The 24,622-nt window shown below is 40.4% G+C and overlaps 1 protein-coding gene across 6 annotated transcripts in view; it reads right to left on the bottom strand.

The window, feature by feature from the left end:
* The window catches only part of LOC129171932 (MAM domain-containing glycosylphosphatidylinositol anchor protein 2-like), a 215,218-nt gene that overhangs the window by 31,769 nt on the left and 158,827 nt on the right, over window positions 1-24,622 (bottom strand). For 5 of the 6 annotated variants that reach the window (XM_054761097.1, XM_054761096.1, XM_054761100.1 and 2 more), the window contains one exon: window positions 17,633-17,810. In XM_054761097.1, coding sequence (XP_054617072.1) covers window positions 17,633-17,810 — 178 coding nt within the window. The remainder of the gene's footprint in view (window positions 1-17,632; window positions 17,811-24,622) is intronic. The other variant, XR_008566863.1, reaches the window with a different exon arrangement.

Genomic DNA, 24,622 nt, shown 5'->3' with positions numbered 1-24,622 from the left:
TCTCAAGGAACCACAGCTCCTCCAGTGCCGGCAGCACTCGTGCACGCTACCACCACTGTGCTTTGCTGTAGACGAGACACAGTCATCTTGCTACTCACTTGTGTTGCCAGATATTTAGATCATACTGGCTGTGTTGACAGTGGCTAGTAAAGCAATACTGCTGTACAAGCTGTACACTGACTACTCTAAAGTTTGCTTTCTATGGTATTGTCCCTTGAGAAGAGACACAGAATAGGCTTTGTGCTTTAATGACCGGCTTTTAGTGGCATCGCTGATGCTCTCGTCCAAGGTGACTCCTGTTTAGAGCCTGAAGCCCATTTCATACTTCCAATAGAACACCAAAAGAAGAAATCACCAGTGTGTCCGCTAATCGTGTTCCAGTTTAAATCCTCTTCTTTGTTCCTGACTTGGCCATTAACGGAGCTTTTGTGCCACTCAGCGTGGCCTTCCACGTCACACAAGGAGCCAGTTTCTTCACTTTTTTTTATTTTTTAAAAGTGTTTTCCAAGCAGAGTAAATAGCATTTAACCTGCCAGGAAGATTCATGAGCATTTTTCATGATCGATCGTTGACTGGCTGCATGGATGCGATGCAGCAGCTCAAGCACAAAACTATGTAGCCGTGTGATTTATGGACGCTCCCTATTCGCCAGAGAGGGGTGGTGGGGTGGGGTGGGGTGGGAGATTGATTGGAATCCAAACAATTAAAATGAGTAATAACAAATCATCCCGACAAAGGACAAACTTGTACCCAAAGCCTGCAGAGACGCAGAGTGGATGTGGAGATACCGCGTCGTTATCGCTGCATGGATTTATGATTTGGAAACTTGGATCATACACTCGAGGTGACACAATAATACTAAATATACACACACAGACACACAAACACACACACACACACACACACCCACACACAGACACACACACACACACACACACACACACACAGGACACAACATTAGGTACACCTATCTAATGAGATCCAAGACAAGAAGAGTATTCTTAGAATATAGTGCAGTTGTACACTACTGCAAACTACAACCACAATGATACCCAATTACCTCCACCAAGGAAATGCCAATCTCAGTAGGAAAGTCCAGACTTCCTGGTCTCCAGCCACCTCTTCCAGTTCCACCAGGAGGACACCAAGATGTTCCCAGGCCAGCTGTGAGACATAATCCCTCCAGCGTGTCCTAGGTCTGCCCCAGAGCCTTCTCCCGGCCGGGTATGCTCGGAACACCTCACCAGGGAAACATCCGGGAGGCATCCGGACTAGATGCCCGAGCCACCTCGACTGGCTCCTCTCCATGTGAAGGAGCAGTAGCTCGACTCTGAGCCCCTCCCGGATGACTTTCTTGGGGTGAGTCCAGCCACCCTACGGAGGAAACTCATTTCAGCCGCTTGTATCCACGGCCTTGTTGTTTCGGTCACGACCCAAAGCTCGACGACCACAACGGTTCGGTACGGGACCGCATTACTGCAGACGTTGCGCCGATCTGCCTGTCGACCCCACGCTCCAACCTTCCCTCACTCGTGAAGAAGACCCCGAGATACTCAAACTCCTCCACCTGGGGCAGGACCTCAATCCCAACCCGGATGGAGCAATCCACCCTTTTCCCACTGAGAACCACGGCCTTGGAATTGAAGGAGCTGAGTCTCATCCCAGAAGCTTCACCGCCCCAGGAAAAGCTGAAGGTCGCAGCCCGATGAGGCCATCAGGACCACATCGTCTGCACAGAGCGGAACTGGGCCCCCTCGACGCCTTGGCTGCGCCAACACATTGTGTCCATGAAAATTATGAACAGAATGGGTAAGAAAGGGCAGCCTTGGCGGAGGCCAACGTTCACCAGGAACGGGCTTGACTTACTGCTGGCAATGCCAACCAGACTCCTACTTTGGTTGTACAAGGACCCAATATCACGTAGTAACGCGCCACCCCCCACAGGACATGTGTCCACAAAGCACATGTAGACCGGCTGGCCAAACTCCCAAGTGCCCTCCAGGACCCTTGCAAGGGTGTAGAGCTGGTCCAGTGTTCCGCGACCAGGACGAAACCCACATTGCACCTCCTGTAGCCGAGGTTGGACTAACGGTGGTACCCTTCTCTCCAGCACCCTGGAATAGACTTTCCCAGGGAGGCTGAGGAGTGTGACCCCCCTATAGATGGAACGTACCCTCCGGTCTGCCAATCCAGAGGCAGCGTTGCAAGGAAATGATGCCATCATGATGTCACCATGTCAGGGACTTTGGGTGCAACTTCCCGCTTTTCTTTTGAACAAACTTTTCACACGTCCTTTGTGGCCTCAAGTCCACCGATCTCCTCATCAGATGTAAAAAACCCCCAAACAACGCACATTTAACGTTTTATTTTTTATTACTATTTTATTTAACGTATTATTTATTTATTTTCCCCAAAATAAAGTCATAGAAAATGAAGAAACAGACGCTTAAATCTCATTGGAGAATATTATCTTTACACGTTTGAAAAATCCTGACATCACATTATGAGCCCCTGAATTAGAAATGACAAACAATAACTGACATGAATTATGTTTAATTGCATGCACACACGTACCCAACTTTCACATTTTTACTTTCACATTACTTTTAATTAAATGTAATTACATGTAGGTAGTGTATTTGATTGATTCATAAAAAAATTAAAAAATACATATATATATATATATATATATATATATATATATATTGTATTGTATTGTATTTGTACTTTATTTATACTTTATTTGTACTTTATTTTAAATTCACTTGTTACAGCAGCAAGCAAGATACGCAAGTAAAGAGTACATATATATATATGTACTCTATTTCTATTATATATATATATATATATATATTAGCTACTGGACACCTGAATGTCACCTATATGTATGTATGTATGTATGTACAGTATGTATGTATGTATGTATGTATGTATGTACTGTATGTGTGTGTATGTATGTATGTATGTATGTATGTGTGTGTGTATGTATGTATGTATGTATGTATGTATGTATGTATATGTATGTATATATGTATGTATGTATATGTATGTATGTATGCATGTGTGTGTGTATGTGTGTACGTATGTATGTATGTATGTATGTGTATGTATGTATGTATGTATGTATGTATGTATGTATGTATGTATGTATATGTATGTATGTATGTATGTATGTATGTATGTATGTATGTATATGTATGTATGTATGTATGTATGTATGTATGTATGTATGTATGTGTGTGTGTATGTGTGTACGTATGTATGTATGTATGTATGTATGTATGTATGTATGTATGTATGTATGTACGTATGTATGTATGTACAGTATGTATGTATGTATGTATGTGTGTGTGCATGTGTGTATGTATGTATGTATGTATATGTATGTGTGTATGTATGTACAGTATGTATGTATGTATGTATGTGTGTGTGTATGTGTGTATGTATGTATGTATGTATGTATGTATGTGTGTGTATGTATGTATGTATGTACAGTTTGTATGTATGCATGTATGTATATGTATGTATGTATGTACAGTATGTATGTATGTATGTGTGTGTGTATGTGTGTATGTATGTATGTATGTGTGTGTATGTATGTATGTATGTATGTACAGTATGTATGTATGTATGTATGTACAGTTTGTATGTATGTATGTATGTATATGTATGTATGTATGTATGTATGTATGTACAGTATGTATGTATGTATGTATGTGTGTGTGTATGTGTGTATGTATGTATGTATGTATGTACAGTTTGTATGTATGTATGTATGTATATGTATGTATGTATGTATGTATGTATGTATGTATATGTATGTATGTATGTATGTATGTATGTATGTATGTATGTATATGTATGTATGTATGTATGTATGTATGTATGTATGTATGTATATGTATGTATGTATGTATGTATGTATGTATGTATGTATGTATGTATGTATGTATGTATGTATGTATATGTATGTATGTATGTATGTATGTATGTATGTATGTATGTAGGTATGTATGTATGTAAGGTAGAATGTTGTATGTGTGTGTTGGTTTGTGCAGGTGTACCTAATGGAGTGTCCAGTGAGCAGCCTTGCAGCCTTGCAGCCTTGCGGCCTTGCGGTCTTGCAGCCTTGCGGCCTTGCAGCCTAGAGTGTGTCCAGCGCGGGTGTGAGCTGATTGTATAAAAGCTTTAATAATCTTTTATGCTGCCAATCCAAACCACAGTGGAGCGTGCAGAATGAATAGCACTGCAGCACAGCGCACTTGTGCAGCAAATATATGAAATGGCCCCTTGCAGCCTCAGACCTCCCATCCCCCCCTTCTCTCCTCCAGCACCGTGCCTAGATAGATAGATAGATAATACGTTTTCTTGTCAGTTATTCCATCTTTTTTCGGTGGTTGTTGTTGCTACCTGCAGCTACCTGGGACCTGTCTGGCTGCTGTGTGAGTGTGTCTGCTGGAGTCGTGCGTCTTCTCGAGCCGAGCGAGCCCAGAGGCTACTTTGCTGCTGCTTTGCGTGTGCGCACACACGCTAACACCCACAAAGAGGATTTCACTTCCAATTTACAGCTGACAACTAAAAGGGATAAGTGAAAACAAACAGCGGCTGGAATACATCTGCTGTTGATGCAAGCCTTTCTCGTGGAGACGCGTCTTTCCGTCGCAACCAGGCGATGAAACGCGGACGCTTCTCAGTGCAAACGGTAACCACGTTAACGCACGCCGCCTTTCTTACGCGTTTGCCTCATTCTGACTGACACACAAAGCGAAGCGAGCGGGGACTTCATTTTGGCAAACGGCTCGCTGCCCGGCCGGCCCGCGGCTGTTTGACAAAGCGGCGCACCCGTCCAAAAAGCCACGCCGAGCGTCCGCGGGATGGCCGGGCGCCAACCATCAAAGTTGTGCTGAAGGGTTTGAGACCGAGGACGCGCGTCGTCCAACATGGTTACTCGCATTCCTGAGGCATCCAACATGGACACGCATGACATGCAAGACATCATGTTTGCAGGAGTCATCAAGCTGTGGACTGAAGTACACGATTGTACTCCTGTTAAAAACTAGCACAGCAAGTGCTTACCTTCTTTTTACACTTGTTAAAGTACTCTAGCTTCACCCTGCAACTCATTATTTTTTCTATTTTCATTCTCTCTCCCACTGTTTCATAATTCATTCATGTCATTTCATAAAGAAATAATTACAAAACATATACACAATGTAAAAAAAACACAATAGAAAAGAAAACAGTGTAAAAAATGTAATAAATAAAAATAAAAAAACAATAAAAACAATTTATTAAATGGGAAATTAAAAATACACAATATTTTTATATTGTGTATTTTTCTATGTAAAAATATATAAACATGTAACGACTATATTAATAAATATTAGAAAGAAGTATACACAAGAGTAATTACAAATGTGCAAAATGAAAACAATCTAAATGTAAAAGGAAGTCCATGTAAAAATGTGTAAAAGTGCAAAAAAAACACCCAAGTAAAAACATATAGAAGTGTAAAAAATACATAATATAAAAAAAATAAAAATAAAAAAACAGTGAAAAAAAATGGTAATTAAAAATACACAATAAAAGAAATAAAAGAAAATGTATGTAAAAATATATACACATGTAACAAACATATTAATAAACATTAGAAATAAATATATACAAGTGTAATTAAAAATGTGCCATATAAAACAATCTAAATGAACTAAACTATACAACTAAAAAAACTATTACAAATATATAAAAGTGTAGTTAAAAATACAGAATAGTAACAAAAAAATGTCAAAGGAAGACCATGTAAAAATAAGTGTACAAACTACATATAAAATTGAAAAATGTAAAAATAAAAACAATGAAAACATGCAACATACAAGTGGAATAAAAAATATGCAATACTAAAAAAAAGTAAATGTAAAAGGAAGTCCATATAAAAGTATATATAGTAACATATATATAGTAAATATACATGACTCTAAAAAAATGAAAATAATAAAAAGATATAAAACTGTCATTAAAAACACACAAAAGTAAAAATAAATAAATTCAAGAAACATGAAAATGATTGCAACTTTTGCAACACTGCACACTAACGTTAGCGTCCATGCTAGCTCCGGGGGTGTCCAGGCTGGTCCGCCCAAATCTTCAGACCGTGAAAGCGGCTTGTACGTATGTATGGTTGCCACGGCAACGACGGAGCCGCTGTTCTCCTTAATATAAACGCACCGCTAGCGTGTAGCATACATACGGTGTGATTTGGAAGCTGTTCTAAACATCAATTTACGACACACAATTGCTTGAATAACTCTTTATACGTACGTTTTATTTCAACAATACCTTTTACTGCTGCAATCATATTTTATTGTACTTCTCTCACACATTTTTTATTATTCCCATTATGTTTTTATGGTTGAATATCTGGAATAACAATCTAAGTTGTGTTGTGGTTTTTAAAGCTCAGCAAACACACTTCCTGGTCATACACACACACACACACACACACACACACACACACGTCGTCACACACACACCATCGCACACACGCACACACATACAAACGCTTATGTTGCAGGAATCATGGCTTCATTTACCGCTGTGTGCGCTCAAGTGTTTGTCCGCTGACAACGAATCATCGCACTGACCTTTGCCAAAAAATCAAATAATCCTTTGAGATGATGAGTTGCCGGTGCCGGTAATTAATGTCTTTAAGAGCGCTTGATGATGGCGGAAGTACATGCACGCCACCACAAATAATCACAAGCGGAGAAATGGCGGCGCTGATGGCACCGAAAGAAAAGAATTACACTGGGGGGGCTGGGTGGGGGTTGGGTGGTGTGTGTTTTGTGTTTTTATTGACCCGGGGCACATTCTAAAAATAGCATTTAACAAGAAAACTCCAACTAGAAAAAATAAAACAGCAAAAATGGAAAAATGAGTAGGACTTTGACAAGAAGAAGTCAAAATATGAAGAGAATAAAGTCGCACACTAACAGCAAAAGAAGCCACAATTTTATGAGAAGAAACTAAAATCCTATTATCATTTTAGTAGCACAGAGTTGAAAATGTTTTTTTTTAATGTCATAATCTTATGAGAAACAAACTAAACAAAATAAAGTTGGCAAGTTATCATCTTATGGGAATAAAGTCAAAATGTCTTGGAAATGAAGTCATGTTATTACGAAAAGAAAGGCTTATTTCAGCCCAAAGTTGACACATTTGGAAAACTAATGAAAAACAGCAGCTGCAAAAGTGGAAAAATCAGTGGAACAGTCCAAATAGCAAGAGAACAAAAGTTGAAATCTAATTAGAAATAGTTGTAATTTTACAAGAATGTTATGAAGTTATGAAAAATAATGTCATGTTCCCAGCATGAAGTGGAAGTATGAAAGAAAAAGTACGTTGTTCATGACAAACATTGGGTTATAATTATGTGAGAATAAAGTCAAAATATGATGGGAATAAAGTCATAATTACAAGAAGAAAATTGACAAGAAGGAAGCTGAAAAAGTAGCAGAAATGGACAAAAAGCAGCTGTCATTTCAGGACAATAAAGTCAAGTCGTTTTCTAGCGAGAAAAAAAGTCACCATTTTATGAGAAGAAATTCATAACATTGTGAGTAGAAATAATCTCATTTTGGTAGCATAGACTTGGAAATAGTAAAGAAAAAATCCAACTTTTTTTGAAAGAAAGTTGTGATATTTTGGGAAACAAACAAAACAACAAATAAAGTTGTCCTTTTTGGGAAATAAGGTTGGGCTAAAGTTATAATTATGTGAGAATAAAGTCAAAATATGATGAGAATAAATCCATAATGACCAAAAAACTCTCTTGGAGATCTATAAAGTATCTATCAATAAAAGTTCATCTATAAATAACACATTTACAAGAACAAAATGTATAAACTGTACTGTAGTTGGACAATTGCAAATAAAAACATCAGCTGGAATATTTATATTTCATATAATACAGAAATATTACGAGAAAGATGGTTGTTTTCTACATTTTATAAGAATGAACTCATAAGAAGAAATGTGAAAGAAGAAATGTGCTATTTGTGAAAGTCATCCCAGATGTTTCATGTGGGAGAAAGAGTGAAGTTGCTCGTAACGTAACGTAAGCTACCGTCCATGACAAAGCTGATATGAAATATACGCTGCACAACTTCACAGGTTGCTTTACAAAATATCAGGGGCAAAGTTGGATCCTTTCATTTTGGCTGGAAAAACCCTTGGACGGCCCTGCCAACCTTGCCAACCTTGCCAACCTTGCCAACCTTGGCACGAGTGCCGATAGATAACAGCGGTCGTGGCGAGTGCGCTTGACTCTCAGACTTCCAACGCAGTTTGGATGCAATTTCCAGGCTGTTGCCGTCGTGCGCCGCGCATGCCAGCGTAAACGCAAGGCTTAAAAAGGTGAAGCAGGTGCTGAGTTAGTCGTTATTGTTGGCAGGTGGCACGGCCATCCATCACGCTGCAGCTGGGGACACCACAACCACCTTTCCAAGTGCATGATGGGCCTGCCTGGCTGCGCGATGGCGGCTAAACAAGCTCACTGAATTGCACTGAAGGTCAAAGAATCCAGCAGCGTGTGGCTTCTACCTGCATGCAGCCATGCAGCCAAGGTCGCACGCTTTCATCCCACACTGTACTTTGTGTAAACAAACCCACTCGGCGTTTTTTATAGCAGCTCCAAAACAAACACACGCACACCTTCAGAACGCCCCACACCACTCTTACACATTATTATTATTATTATTATTATTATTATTATTATTATTGATGCATTCGGTGCATTTTCAGTCCAATACCGGGGTGTTCAAAGTGCGGCCCGGGGGCCATTATGGCCCACGGCACATTCTAAAAATATCATTTAACAAGAAAAGTAAAAAAAAATAAGAAATAAGCAGCAATTCCACAAGAATAAAGTCTAAATATCAAGGGAAAAAAGTTGTAATCTAATTTCACGAGAGTAATGTTGTAATATTGTGAGGAAAAATAACCTCGTTTTGGTAGCAACAACGTGAAATATGAAAGAATAAAGACCTTATTTTTGAAAAGTTAGAATGTGACGAGAGTGAAGTCAAAACACTACGGGAACAAAGTCAGAATTACAAGAAGAACATTTAAAAAAGACAGTTGAAAGAGTTAAAAATAATGTAATTTTATGACAAATAACATCATAATATTATGAGGGACAATAACATCACTTTAGAAGCGTAAAGTTGAAATATTCAAATAAAAAAAGACAGTTTTTTTTAAAAAGTTAAAATATTATAGAAACAAAACAACTAAAAAAGTAAAAAAATAAAATAAAATTAGGTTGCAGAAAAAGTAATAATGTTATGAGAATGAAGTCAGTATATTAAGGGAATAAAGTCAGAATGAGGAGAGGAAAATTGACTAAAAGAAATAGTTGGAATTGTTAAAAATGGGAAAAAGAAAACGAGAAAAAAGTCACAATTTTATAACAATAAACTGATAAAATGAGGAAAAGTAACAAGTTGCAATATGAAAGAAAAAAGACCTTCTTATTTCTATTAGGAGAAACAAACAAAACAATGAATGAAGCTGTCATTTTTGGAAAATTACGTTGTGGAAAAGAATAAAGTCAAAATATTATGGGAAATTTTATGAGAAAAAGTCATAACTACTGACAATAACAAGATAATATTAGGAGAAAAATAACCCCATTTTAGTAGCATAAAGTTGGAAGTCACGATGTTATGACAAAGACACAAAACAACAAATAAAGTTGTACTTTTTGGAAAATAAGGTTATCAAGATTCAAGAGATTCAAGATTCAAGAGAGTTTTATTGTCATGTGCATAGTACAACAGCAGTTATACCATGCAATGAAAATCTTATTCTGTTCATTCTCCCAAGAAAAGAAAGAAAACAAATGAAAGAATAAGAACATAAGAAACATAAACACATAAACATATATACCAATAAATTAAGCAACAACAACAGAAGAGACATTAATACAAGTAAATAATACAAATAAATAAATAAATAAAGTGCTATGAGTGTGTGCGTGTGTTGCGTGCGGCGTGTGCGAGTGCTTCGTTGAGGAGCCTGATGGCCTGTGGGTAAAAGCTGTTTGCCAGCCTTGTGGTCCTGGACTTCAAACTCTGTAGCGCCTGCCTGACGGTAGGAGTGTGAATAATGAGTGTTGTGGATGTGTGCTGTCCTTGATGAGGTTGTGTGTTCTGCGTAGGACTCTAGATGTATAAATGTCTTGCAGTGAGGGGAGGGCTGCCCCAACAATGTTCTGTGAGGTCTTGATCACCCGCTGGAGTGCCTTCCTATCACGTGTTGTACAGTTACCGTACCAAACAGTGATGGAGGCGGTAAGGACACTTTCCATAGTGCATCTGTAGAAGCAACTCAGGATTGTGGTGGACATGCCAAATTTCCTCAGTCTTCTCAGGAAGTACAGTCTCCTTTGGGACTTCTTGATGATTTGTTGGGTGTTGTGAGACCAGGTGAGGTCCTCGCTGATGTGTGTGCCAAGGAACTTGAAGGTTTTCACCCTCTCCACCTCAGTCTCATCAATAAACAGGGGTCTATGCGGCTGCTTTTCCCTTGTTCTTGGGTCAATGATCATCTCTTTAGTCTTATCTGTATTGAGAAGGAGATTGTTATCACGACACCAAGCTATGAGGTCCGCCACCTCTCTTCTGTATGATGTTTCAACACCACCAGTGATCAGTCCGATGACTGTAGTGTCATCCGCAAATTTAATGATGCTGGTGTTGTTCTGGGAGGCCACGCAATCGTAGGTGAAGAGCGTGTAGAGGAGCGGACTCAGCACACACCCCTGTGGGGTCCCAGTGCTCACAATTCTTGAGCTGGATGTGCGGTTGTGGACTCTGACTGACTGGGGCCTGCCTGTGAGAAAGTTAAACACCCAGTTACAGAGGGAGGGAGACAGGCCAAGTGTGAGGAGCTTATTTGTGAGTTTGTGGGGGCTGACTGTATTAAAAGCAGAGCTATAGTCTATAAATAGCATTCTGACGTATGTGTCCTGGCCCTGTAGGTGAGAAAGGGCTGTGTGGATGGCAGTGTTGACTGCATCATCCGTGGACCGGTTCTGGCGATATGCAAACTGTAGAGGGTCCACGGTTGCCGCCGGGATGCTCTTTTTGATGTGGGTCATGACTAATCTTTCAAAGCACTTCATAACAATAGGAGTGAGTGCTATAGGGCGATAGTCATTCAAGCAGGTCACGTTGCTCTTCTTGGGTACGGGCACTATGGTGGTGGACTTAAAGCAGGTCGGTACAGATGCTTGTGCAAGCGACAGGTTAAATATGTCAGCAAGCACATCAGCTAGCTCTGATGAGCAAACCCGAAGTGCACGTCCTGAGATGTTGTCTGGCCCTGCTGCTTTTCGTGGGTTTGTTTTGTTTAGAACCCTGCGCACATCAGCTGATGTCACCATGAGAGGTGCGTCCTGTGTGCTCCCCAAGTCCAGCCACCCTCTCTGCTCATCAGGAGTTTGGGTGTCAAAGCGGGCATAGAACTCGTTCAACTCATCAGGAAGTGTGGTTTGGCTGGACGTGGCTACGCTACTCTGCTGTCGATAGTCTGTGATGTGCTGGAGCCCCGCCCACATGCGCCGAGGGTCTGAGGTGGAATAGTAGCCCTCCAGCTTCTGTCTGTACTGTCTTTTGGCCTCCCGTATGGACCTCCTCAGGTCATATCTGGCCTTTTTGTAGTCATCAGCGGTGCCCATGACAAATGCAGTCGAACGAGCACGTAGCTTAGCCCTTACATCACAGTTCATCCACTGTTTTTGGTTAGGGTATTTTCTGTAATACTTGGTGGTGGTAACAGTCTCTATGCATGTGCTAATGTAGCCAGTAACAGCAGAAGCGTATTCATCCAAATCAACAGTACAATCTTCCCTCCCCGCTGCAGTTTTAAACACATCCCAGTTTGTGCAGCCAAAGCAGTCCTGAAGTACTTGATCAGTTTCTTCATTCCACACTTTAACTGCTGTACTTACAGGGGGAGCTTTTTTAAGAAGTTGTCTGTATGTTGGATAAAGGAATATAGAGATGTGGTCGGCCTTTCCAAAGTGGGGTCTTGGAACAGCCTTCAAAGCACCTTTCATGTTGCAGTAGACTTGGTCCAGGATGTTATTTTCCCTTGTGGGAAAGCTCACATGCTGGTAATATTTGGGGAGGACAGTCTTGAGGTTACAGTGGTTGAAATCGCCAGATATAATAAATACAGCGTCTGGGTGTTTGGTCTCGTGTTTATCAATGATGTCATGCAGGAGGCCTAGTGCATTAGCAGTGTTAGCTCGTGGTGGGATGTAAACAGCAGTTAAATACACAGCGCTAAACTCACGAGGTAAATAAAAAGGTCTGCATTTCACCATCAGCAGCTCAATGTCCTGTGAGCAGTACTTTTCCATCGTCTGTACGTCTGTGCACCACCGTTTGTTTACGTAAACACAGACGCCGCCACCTCTGTGTTTACCAGACGCTAAAGTCCGGATAAAGTTATGGATAAAGTTCTAATGTTACGAGAAGAAATATCTCTATATTGAATAAAGCAAAATATGTTCTTGATCAAAAATCACTCCACACTCTGTACTGTTCCCTAGTATTAGCATATCTAACGTATTGTGTGGAGATATGGGAAATAATTACAAAAGCAATCTTCACTCACTCACTGTACTGCAAAAAAGATCTGTGAGGATAATTCATAATGCCAAGTATAGAGAACATACAAACCCTTTATTTTTAAAATCACAGATATTAAAATTCGCAGATTTAGTACACTTTCAAACCGCTAGAATAATGTATAAAGTTAATAATAACTCGTTACCCAAAAATCTAATCAAGTATTTCTCAATCAGAGAGGAGAAATATGATCTTAGAGGAAAATTAAACCTAAAACATTTATATGCGAGAACTACGCTGAAAACCCACAGCATTTCCGTGTGTGGAATTAAATTATGGAACGGATTGAGTAAAGAACTCAAACAATGTACAGAGATGAGCAAATTCAAAAAACAATACAAGCAGTTGATGTTTGCTAAATACAAGGCAGAAGAGTCCTGATTGTTCTGTCAGGTTTGTTATTTTATTTTATTTATTTTTTTGTTTTCTATTTTATTTTATTTTATTTTATTTTATTATTTTTTTTTTAATTTAATTAAATTTTATTTTTTATTTATTTATTTATTTTTATTTATTTATTTATTTTTTTTTTTTTTATAATTTTCTTTGTTGTGTTTAAAAAAAAAAAAAAAAAAAAAAAAAAGGAAAGGGAAAAAAAAAAAGCTTTGTTCTTATTTATTTATTTATTTATTTAGTATTGTCATCATTATTATCATTATTATGAATGTTCTCTCTTTTTTTGGGGGGAGGGTTATCTCACCGTTATCTATTATGTGTTATCCTGACTATCACTGAAAACATGACATGGAATCCAGGAAGTGAACTACATGTACTGTACTAGATGTAGAATGGATGGGGGGTAGGATTAAATAAGCTTTGCTTCTTCCTACTCCTTTTGGACATGTGGAACTGTCAAAGAATGATTCACGAGATGTATTCCATTGTAACCTTCATGTTCAAATAAACTAAACCAAACCAAACCAAACCAAACCAAACCAAAGTCAAACTATTGCTGGAAAAAAGTCATCATTGCAAGATTCACAAAAGAAAGTTGACAGCTGTAATTTTGGGAGAATAAAGTCAAAATATCACTTTGCAGACCTCCTCCCTCCAAATGAGGGAGCGAGGTTTGCTTCTTCTCAGGTTTTGTGTTCCTGAACAGGCTCCCGGGACACACATTACTGTTAGCAGGTCATTGAAACATCACTTTAGCATCACTGGAGACCTTTAAGATGAAAGCATTACATCCTGAGAATGTCATCCCTTTTCTTTTGGCCTCCACGTTCGGTGGAAATGGTCTGGAGTCATTTTTGTGTCATTGGGCGACAATCAGGCTTTTTGCTGCTTTGTGTTGTGTCGAGTGAATGCTCTAAAGTATTTTGCACTCATGTGACATTTAGCCATGCTACCATGCTAAAACGCCATACACCGTGTTTGCTTGCGAGGAAAATGAATGCATACAACAAAGCCTCCACTTCCCAAATGAAGCCATCCAACCAAAAACAAACATGTCGTACTTCCTAGTTCAGGTGTTGATAGCCCTCCCCCCAAAAAATACTTGAAGAAGACTTTGATGTCCCACGTCCCACGTCACACACACCCATGCACATGCATTAGTAATGTTTGTCGTAATGATACCCTTTTGGCAAAGTTTAGCTACTAAGGTTGGTTATCATTGAATGCATCGCAACAACACGACTCCGAAATTGTTGCATGTGCACCTGCGTGCAGGTGCGTAGCAGACGGACATCAATTTTACACAATTTCATTCAGAATTGTGAAAATCTTATCTGGCTGGAATGATCATTTTTATTTTTATTCATTTTGCACGTTCATTCATAATTGTTAAAAGCTTACTTGGCCAGATTGATCATTTTTATTTGGACGCATTTTTTAAATGTAATTTTGATTTTTATAAACTTGTATTTTTAAAAATAATTACAAATAATAATAATAATAATAATAATAATAATAATAATAATAATAATAATAATAATAATAACAATAATAATAATAATAATAATAATAATAATATCCATCCATTTTCTATGCCGCTTATCCTTAATAATATCATAACAATTTTTATTTTTAGAAATGTATTTAAAAAAACATTTGAATTCATAATTGTGGAAAAATAGAAATTTTTTAAAATGCAATCTGTTCTTTAAAACTACGTTTGGTAACAAATGCTAGCCGTTGGTGCTAGTCCCTTAAGGCTCGCAGTCGACATGATATGTGCCATATTTATCTTGGAGATCAATAAAGTATCTATCGGTAGACATGATATGTGCCATATTTATCTTGGAGATCAATAAAGTATCTATCGGTAGACATGATATGTGCCATATTTATCTTGGAGATCAATAAAGTATCTATCGGTAGACATGATATGTGCCATATTTATCTTGGAGATCAATAAAGTATCTATCGGTAGACATGATATGTGACATATTTATCTTGGAGATCAATAAAGTATCTATCGGTAGACATGATATGTGCCATATTTATCTTGGAGATCAGTTTCCCAAGATACGAAGTATCTATCAGTCAACTTGATATGCGACATAACTAAAATTTTGCTCTTGTGCTGCCATCTTGTGTAAAAGATACTCTGAAGGAGCACCACTACGCTACATCTTGAAAGATGCGTGAAGACGAGGTGAAGTGCGCACGTGAGCAAAGGAGGATATAAATAGCGTCTTTTACGAGGTAATAAGGAGCGGCGCTACGGCGGCCATGAGGGAGGAGCAGTGAGTAGCAGTGTGAGCGGAGCGGATTTCTCTCAGACCTCCATTAGCTGGTGACGCTCGGCAGCGCGTGGGAGACGAGAGCGGCCCTAGAGTGATAATTAGTCCGGTCTCTGGTTGGGCAGGCCGTTGGCACACGAGGGGAGGCTCTCTGCTTTCCTTCATAAATAAAGAATCTTTGTTTCCGTGCTATCTGGGCTGGCTGGCTGCTCCTTCTGCGCCGCTCGCCGCCTTAATTAGCCTCCATTCTCTTCCTTCCTCTTTGATTGGATCCAATCCCGGTCAATTCAGCTCGCTCGGGCCGCCGCGCCGCAAACGACGTTAGCGAAGCGGCGCTGGGATCTCCTTGCTTGCTCGCGGAGCGCCTGAGCATCTGTTCACGTCTCCGCAGGTGTTTTGTTCTCCTCGTGAAACGTCTCTTTGCAAACTTCCATTCTGCAAGGCCCCCCTCCCCCCACCGCCCCCCTCGATGGTTTACAGAGCCTTCAAAGACGCTAACCCTTCGTGCTTCCAGGTCATCAAAAACAGCAGAGGATCTGTCACTCACGTATTCATGGTAGGGCCTCACAAACAGCAGATTGTCATATAGAGGATCTTTGACTCCAGTTTCCGCAGTAGGTTCTCAAAAACAGCAGAGTCGTATAGAGGATCTTTGTCTTGCGTTTTTGCAAGTTATTAAAAACAGCAGAGTGCTGCTGTCATGTAGAGGATCTTTGACAAGTGTTTTCGCATTAGGTCCTCAAAAACAGCAGAGGGCTCCTGTTACATAGAGGATCTTTGACTCACATATTCACAGTAGGTCCTCAAAAACAGCAGATCGCTCTTGTCATGTAGAGGATCTTTGACTACAGTTTCCGCAGTAGGTTCTCAAAAACAGCAGAGCACTCCTGTCATACAGAGGATCTTTGACAACAGTTTTCACATTAAGTGTTCAAAAACAGCAGATATAGAGGATCTTTGACTAGCATTTTTGCAGAAGGTTCTTCAAAACAGCAGGTAGGTTCCGCGGTAGGTTCTAAAAAAACAGCTGAGTCATATAGAGGATCTTTGTCTTGCGTTTTCGCAAGTTATTAAAAACAGCAGAGTGCTCCTGTCATATAGAGGATCTTTGAAAAGTGTTTTTGCATTAGGTCCTCAAAAACAGCAGAGGGCTCCTGTTATATAGAGGATCTTTGACCAGCTTTTTTGCAGAAGGTCCTCAAAAACAGCAGAGCGTTCTTGTCATGTAGAGGATCTTTGACTAGCATGTTTGCAGAAGGTTCTTAAAAACAGCAGATCACTCTTGTCACATACAGGATCTTTGACTCACATATTCATAGTCGGTCCTCAAAAACAGCAGATTGCTCTTGTCATATTGAGTTGAGGATCTTTGACTAGAGTTTTTGCAGTAGGTCCTCAAAAAACAGCAGAGAAATCCTGCCATATAGAGGATCTTTGACTCCTGTATTCACAGGAGGTTCTCAAAAACAGTAGATTGCTGTTGTCATACAGAGGATCTTTGACCAGCATTTTTGCAGAAGGTCCTTAAAAACAGCAGAGTGCTCCTGTCATATAGAGCATCTTTGATGAGTTTTGGGAGTAGGTCCTGAAAAACTCCAGAAAAAGGATCTTTGACTGGAATGCTTGACGCAGGTCCTTAAAAACAGCAGTCCCTACAATTTGTCCTTCAGGCAAATTTCAAGCAAACACGGGAGAGTTTTATCCAAAGGACTTTGCGTCTATTTTTGTGCGAAATCCCACTAAAACACTGACGAGAAGCGTGCGGCCGGAAGAACGTGGAGTGTTTGGAATGAAGGCAGGCTGGAGCGGAGGCTGATCTGTTTGCTCCTTTGACCCAAACTAAATGCTCGACTCAGGCGGTGCGTTCAAGTGCTTCTGACCTGTCATGCAAAGAAACCAGACCTGACTCAGCCAATAAAGGTCACGGAGGAGACGGGATGAGTCGCTCCGTCAACACTCATTTGGCTCAGACGGGCAGAGAAGCAAAGCGAGCTGACTTCCAGCTGCCGTCTGCTGAAGACTGACGATGTTGACACGCAACTCTAATTATTTTAATGACTTGACTTTTCCCTGGCCCTGGCTTGCATATCATCCATAATCCAGCGCATCACCGCCGCCAACACCATCAACGCGCTGATGCCTTTTGATGTTTTGCTGAATAATAAGTGCAGTTCATGCGATTCCGTGTTTGTGGAGACTCCTCCCTCCCTCCCTCCATCGCTCCCTCCCTCCTTCCCTCCCTCCACTCACCGCTGTAAGTGATGATCCGCACCGTGGAGTCGCCCTCGCCGAAGCGCGTGATGGGCGTGAGACGCACCTCGTAAGACTCGGGCTTGATGAGCTCGGTCAGGTTGTGAGTCATGAGTTGGCCTTTGTTGATCGTTCCGTCCACGGGAATCTCCTGCTCCCACCAGCGCTGCTGTCCCATCTGTTGACATGCAAGAAACCACGTCAAAAATGGCAAAAATGTCAAGTTAGCGTAGTCACATGAGCCGGACTTATTCCCAGCGAGGGTCACGTGGTGGCAAATGAAAGGATGCAACTTTGCCACGTTGATATTTGGTAAAGCAACACACGTACAGTAGATATGCTAACACGTTACTGTAGATGTACTCGTAGTTCATCTCTGGAAAAGCATATTCTTCACATCAACTTCACTCTTTGCTCTTTTTCCCCCGTTTTTTGCTGTTGTTTTTTGAATTTTCCAAACATTTCAGCTTTCTTCTTAAATAAGCTTTGTACGTTTCCTTTTGGTAGTCTGACATTATTCCCATAATATTTGGACTTTATTCCCACAGCATTTGAACTTTTTCCCCCCCAACCTTTTTTTTTTTTAAATGACAACTTTATTTTGTTTTGTACGTTTCTCATAATATTACAACTTTTAAAAACACTTTTTTTTCTTTAACATTTCAACTCTATGCTGACATGATTTTTCCTCAAGTTTACAAGTTTATTCTTGTAAAAAACCTTTTTCTCATTAGAATACAACTTTTGTCTCATAATACTTTGACTTTATTCTCCTAAAATTCTTTTTATTTATTTTTCATAATTATGACTTTATTCCAGTAATATTTGGACTTCATTCTCATAATATTATTACTTTTTCCACAAACTAAATTTCCAAAACTTTTAGTTGTTTAGTTTGTTTCTAATGATATTATGACTTCTAAAACATAATATTACTATTATTTAAATATTATTACCATCAACTTCACTTTTTGCTCTTTTTTCCCATTTTTGCTATTGTTGTTTTTTTTAATTTTCCAAATATTTCAAGTAAATTTTCTTTTTGTAATATTTTTGCTTTATTTCCAAAAATTGACAGCTTTATTTTGTTTTGTTTGTTTCTCACAATATCCCAACTTTTCAAACTTTATTTAAAACGTGATTTCCTTAAATGCTACTAAAATGACATTATTTTCCCTCATAATATTACGAGGTCATTCTCGTAATATTGCAACTTTATTTCTTGTTAGAATAAGACTTTTTTCTCTTCTTATTTTGACTTTATTTTTGTAAAATTATAAAATTAAATTCCTGCTGCATTTTTTTTTTTTAATTTCCCAACTATTTCAACTTTCTTGGAGTAAATTTTCTTCTGGTGACTATGACTTCATTCCCATAATATTAGAACTTTTTTCCCCAACCTAATATTCTAACATTTCTATTGTTTTGTTTGTTTCTCGTAACGTTACGACTTTTAAAAATAAATGTTTTTCTCTCTAATATTTCAACTCGGTGCGACTAAAATGGCATTACTTTTCCTCGTAATATGATGACTTTATTCTCGTAAAATATTTTCTTCATATTTTGACTTTATTCCTGTAAGATTACAGCAGTTTTTTTCCATTTCTGCTCGTTTTTTTTAAATTTTCCAACAATTCCAACATTCTTCTTGTAAATTATGATTTTACTCCCATAAATATTTTGACTTTATTGTCGTAACATTCTAACTTATTCCAAAAATGCTAACTTTAGTTGTTGTTTTGTTTGTTTCTCATAATATTACAACTTTAAAAAAATGTTGTCTATTTTATTTAATATTTCAACTTTATGCTGCTAAAATGAGGTTATATTTCCTGATAGCGTGACGACGTTATTCTCGTAAGACTAGGACTTTTTCTCTGTAGATTCCAACTTTTTCTCTTCATATTTTGACTTTTTTTCAATTTTTGATGTTTTTTTTGTTAATTTTCTTGTTAAATTCTATTTTTTGAATGTGCCGTGGGCCGTTCATGTAACATGCAACCTCGGGGTGTTCTGCAATGTCACATTTCAAAGACAAGCAATCCCCCAGAACTCGAGCTCCTTCTTCAGCAACTATTTTTAACGCTGGAACCCTCAGGTGAGCCCTGCAAAGCCACTAATTAGACTGCGGGTCGCTTCCTGCTAATACGCTGCCCCCCATTGCTTTGCAGTGTGGAATATGAAACCCAAAGCCGTCCATGATGTCCTTTTAATGTCTCATTTCTCTTCATTGAAAAGGTAAAGTGAGCTAAATTGTTTAAAGAGGCGGATGAACATTACAAAGGACGTGTTCCATATTGTGTGCGTGTATAAGCACAGCAAATATGCATCCTTTCAGCTTCCAAGGAAGGATGTTCCCTCTCATCTGGCAATTAACCTCGTCTATACGCATTTGTAGGATGTGCCACATTAAATGCTTCACAACTAAAACAATTTTCCCTCTGTGAGCTGTTGACAGCTCGCTTGCTCATTAGGCGCGTTTGCTTTCAAAGTAGCTCGCAGTCTTTGAATTCTCTCAAAGTCGGCTTCGGCCCTGCAGCACGGATAATTTTGTATCGGCCTGATTAGTTTGGAAAAATTAGGTTGGGTAAAAAATGATAATGTTATGGGAAAAAGGTTAAAATATGATGGGATTAAAGAGGAAGGAAAACAAAGTTGAAGTGGCTGGAAAAGGTAAAAAGTAGAAACAACGACAGCAGAAATGGAATAGCAGCTGCAATTGTACGAGAAGAAAGTCACAATATGAAATTGTATTCTAATCAGAGAAATAGTGGCAATGTTAGGACAAATCAGGTATATGTATATGTAAATGAACTTATATCATTTATAATAATATAATAATGTGTATGTACAGTCATGGAAATGATGATTAGATCAGCCTTGTTCCTTCAGTTTCTTGTGGATTTGAATGCCTGACACAACTAAAGGTACCTTTTGCTTGGACAAATATAACAATGACAACAAAAGCAGCTCATGAGAGTTCCATTATTGGCAGTGCAATGCTATAGCTAGTCATGTAAGAACTTAATGGAGCTTTTTGGAGGTTTGTTCAGAAGGCTTCATGGGCGGGATAGGTGCGTCCCATCACGTGCATTCTTAGCTGCCTCTTTGCATACCTTTAGAGGCACAGAAAAGAGAACGCCATGTATGTTCATGTCTCACATAAGGGATGCGGATGACGGGCTAAATTCCCCCCCCCCAAAAAAGTGCAGAGGTAGAACAGCGCCTCTGCTGGTTGTGGACAAGCAGTGCATTCCATGTTGCCTAAATGATCAGCAGTTAAGTACACATAATTAATACATGAATCAATTATTTTCCCATCATAGAAGATGTTCTGGTTGCTGTGGTCAAACTTATTCTTCATGTCCAACTGCGTGTGTTGCGTAACTCCCGCTACTCGTAACAAAATCCAGACTCTAAGTAATGACTTCATTTGGATTGTTCTCACACTCACACACGCACGCACACGCACGCACGCACACACTCACACACGGACGCACGCACACACGCACGCACGCACGCACACACTCACACACGCACGCACGCACACACGCACGCACGCACGCACGCACGCACGCACACACGCACGCGCGCTATCTCATTGTCTCTGCAAGGCACTTCCTCGGCTGCTGAGACGGGGAAGGGCATGAGCGTACGTAGGCTCTGCTTTTGGGATGCAGGAGCCGTCGCTTGTCTTTGTGCAGCGCTGCCCCCTTAAAAGTGATCCTCAAGGATAAAATGTACCTCGCCTAGCCCCCGCCTCAGCTGCAACAAAGCATTGTTTGTGAGGAGGAGGGGGCGTGTTTGACGGCAAGCTTAGCCAGGGAAGACACTGGAATACAGAGTCATCGGTCATCACATCCAGAGGGCTCTAATAATGATAAAAAATGTATTTAGGCCTAAGGTGTGTTATTTTCTCTTATTATGCATACTATATTCAATAATATGAGTGTAAAGCTGACTATAGGGGTGTTATTGTATGTCTAGAGGGCTCTAATAATAAAAAAAAGCATATTTAGAAGGTTGTAAACAGGATTTCTATGCCTAATATGTGTTTTTTTTCTTTTTTTATGTCTACTATATTAGGTAATAAGAGCGTAAAGGTGGCTATAGGGGTGTTATTTCACGTCAAGGAGGCTCTAATAATGTTAAAAAGCATATTTAGAAGGTTGTAAACAGGTTTTCTATGTTCTAAATACAAAAATATTCCATTTCTAAATAAGGAATCCTACTTGGTGGAAATTCACTGATCGCTGTCGGGTCTGGGACCAATTGACCGCCATAAACGAGGGACTATTGTGTCACGCTGTCACGGCGCTGATGACTTGACTGTAAGCAACAGCATGGCAGGTGTAACACGCATGACTTTCACGGCCACAGAGGAAGTGTTCGGAGCTTTTAGGGTGTTTTTGTTCCACGCTGGAGCGATGCAGGCGACTCAGCCTTCTGCAAAGGTTCACGGTTTCTAAACGTAATGCGGCAAACAAACAGAACTATGAGAAGGGTGGCACGCTGAGCCAAAGATAGCAGGGACTTTCTCTGCAGCTGATCCAAAATAGACTACGTTGACCCAGGCGTCCTTTTCCTCCGCACTCCAGCTGCTCCCAAAGGAGCCCACAGTCTCCCCAGGCCAGATGAGCGCCAGCACGATATTATTCCATCCTTATCAGATGCGTAAACCACCTTAGCAGACTCCTCTTGATGTGAAGGAGCTCCCTAGGGGATGCCGGAACGCCTCGTGCAGTCTCTAAGGACAAGGTATTCTGCAGAAGATTGCTCTCTTGAATCCACGACGCTTGCTTGGCAGTTGGAGCGTAAATTGGCTGGCAGATTGCAAACTAACGCCCTCACTCCTGGGCTCCGTCACGGGGATACTTTGACTTCATCTCTTGGGGACTCCAGAGATGGCCACATGCGGCTTCCCGGCTACGACACTTTATCACGTCATTTTCATTTCCTTTCATGGAGAAGAGCCCAGGTGAGAAACGTGAGGAGCCGTGTTTGGGGACCTAAAGGCATCCAGTCGCTTCCAAATGGACTCAGGTTGTCTTAGGAGACGCTTCATCAGTTCATGCTCAATGACTAGAAAGGACAGATCTAGTCTGACTACATAGGACAGCCAAGTGGTTCCACGCCATTGTATCTTAACGACTGTTCGACTAACCACTGCCGATAGAGATGCGATATCTTTTTTTTTCAAACTGATACCGATAATTTTCTGCTTCCCAAGACCGATGTGGTACCGATAACTATTTTTAGATCTACTTTTTTTATTTAGATTTAAGTGTAGCTTGTGCACACTTGGAGGTAAGAAGGACTGGAACAAACTAAGATTTGACCGAGTGTACCTGTTGATAAGTCCGATAAATATGATGACATCACTACTAGCACACCACTACTAGCAGGAGAACCAGAGTACAGAGGGGGAGGGGCCACCTGCTGTGGCCCAGCAAGGTGCACTGTATTTGGGCACGTGCTCCAAGCAGCCGGTGTGACGCCACGGAGGTCTCTGGGAAACCTTTTGCACTTTTCAAGCGCCGCGGTGCTGGCGTTTTAGGTGGCTAATGAGTTTTTGTGTGCTCCATGAGTTTTTTTTCGCACGTTACAAAAGGCTGTTAACATCACAGGCAGGAGAAAAAGGAGCGCTTGCTTTGCTGACTCACACAGTACGGGTACTCTCACCTCATTGGAGCGTTATTTTTAAATGATCGGTTATCAGAGCTATTTTGAATGTTACCGGATTTATTGGTATGATGTCCTGGTGTGATGGGCTGGTGCATGCCTGCACCAACTCCTCTTTCAAAACCACCTGAACAGTCTACTTGCCATCAATTCAACGCTCTGAGAATACAAAGACCTCCATGAATGACAATATTCACAGGCACATTTGGCGACAGAAGTGGGATCATGCATTCTTTCCCATGATTTCATACTGTGAGCAATCAGCAACAAGGAAAAGCCCTAGCTTGAGTGTCACGCCGCCAAGGTTGAACTGTTAACAAGCATGTTAGCAGACCACTCCCTAGTTCACAGAAGATGACGTAAGAACCTGGATTTTTGATTGTGAGGTGAGCTGAACAGTAAATATCTCGGACAAAAGTGCGGGAAAAAAAACATTGAGCACTACAGTCGTCCCTCGCAATATCGTGGTTCAATTATCGCTCCCGCGCTATATGGTGGCTGTTTGGTGGTAGACTATACTCTATTATTCGTCCAAACGTGTAAATACAAGTGCTATGTAGTTTTGTGGTCACTAGGTGGCAGTAATGACCAAAAACATTGAGACATTACCTTACATGACATTACCTTAACACTGCATGAGGTCATGAAGTCAGCCATGGCATTTCCCACATGATAAAGTGAACAAACGTTCTCCTGGTACGTTTTCCCTCTTCTCTGACCTATAAACGTTGTTACAATGTTATATTCTCGTGTTAAACGATGCCAACGTGTCAGATCATGAGGTATGTGCATTTGGAAGTGAGCCCTGAGAGCAGTTTTGGACCGACTTCCACTGACGTCAACACAACTCGGACTTCCTTATATGGGCAGGCCCAGCACCCCCACTCTGTCTTGCTCTGCTCACGGTGTTAACACGTCGAGCAATGGCTCCCAGGAAATGTTTGTAGGGGTGTTCCTAAAGAGGCAAGCCTCAGGCAGAAGTGATTGGAGTTGCTGATTCCCGGCCGGCAAGAGGAAAATATGCTCATCTGGCAACGGCACTTCACACGGGACTGTTTTGTGAACATGGGCCAATACGAAGCCGGACTATCCGCCAAACTGTTGCTGAAGTCTGAAGCATTTCCAACGTTACTTGGGGGTGTTGAAGAGTCAGAAGAGCAAGCTGTAAGTAACAACTTATCAGTGTCCTAACTGTGTTTATTTTGTGTAAGTAATCGGACAAAAGTGGTTCGGGAAGTCCTCGGGGGCGCTTGGGAGTGCGCCCAATCACAGCAGAGTGGGCTCGGTGGGAGGCGTACCTGGAGGAGG

This window comes from Dunckerocampus dactyliophorus, chromosome 19 (assembly GCF_027744805.1).
Source record: "Dunckerocampus dactyliophorus isolate RoL2022-P2 chromosome 19, RoL_Ddac_1.1, whole genome shotgun sequence".
Lineage (NCBI taxonomy): Eukaryota > Metazoa > Chordata > Actinopteri > Syngnathiformes > Syngnathidae > Dunckerocampus > Dunckerocampus dactyliophorus.
The sequence above is the reverse complement of the archived record's forward strand: the minus strand, read 5'-3'. Positions and strand labels throughout refer to the sequence as shown.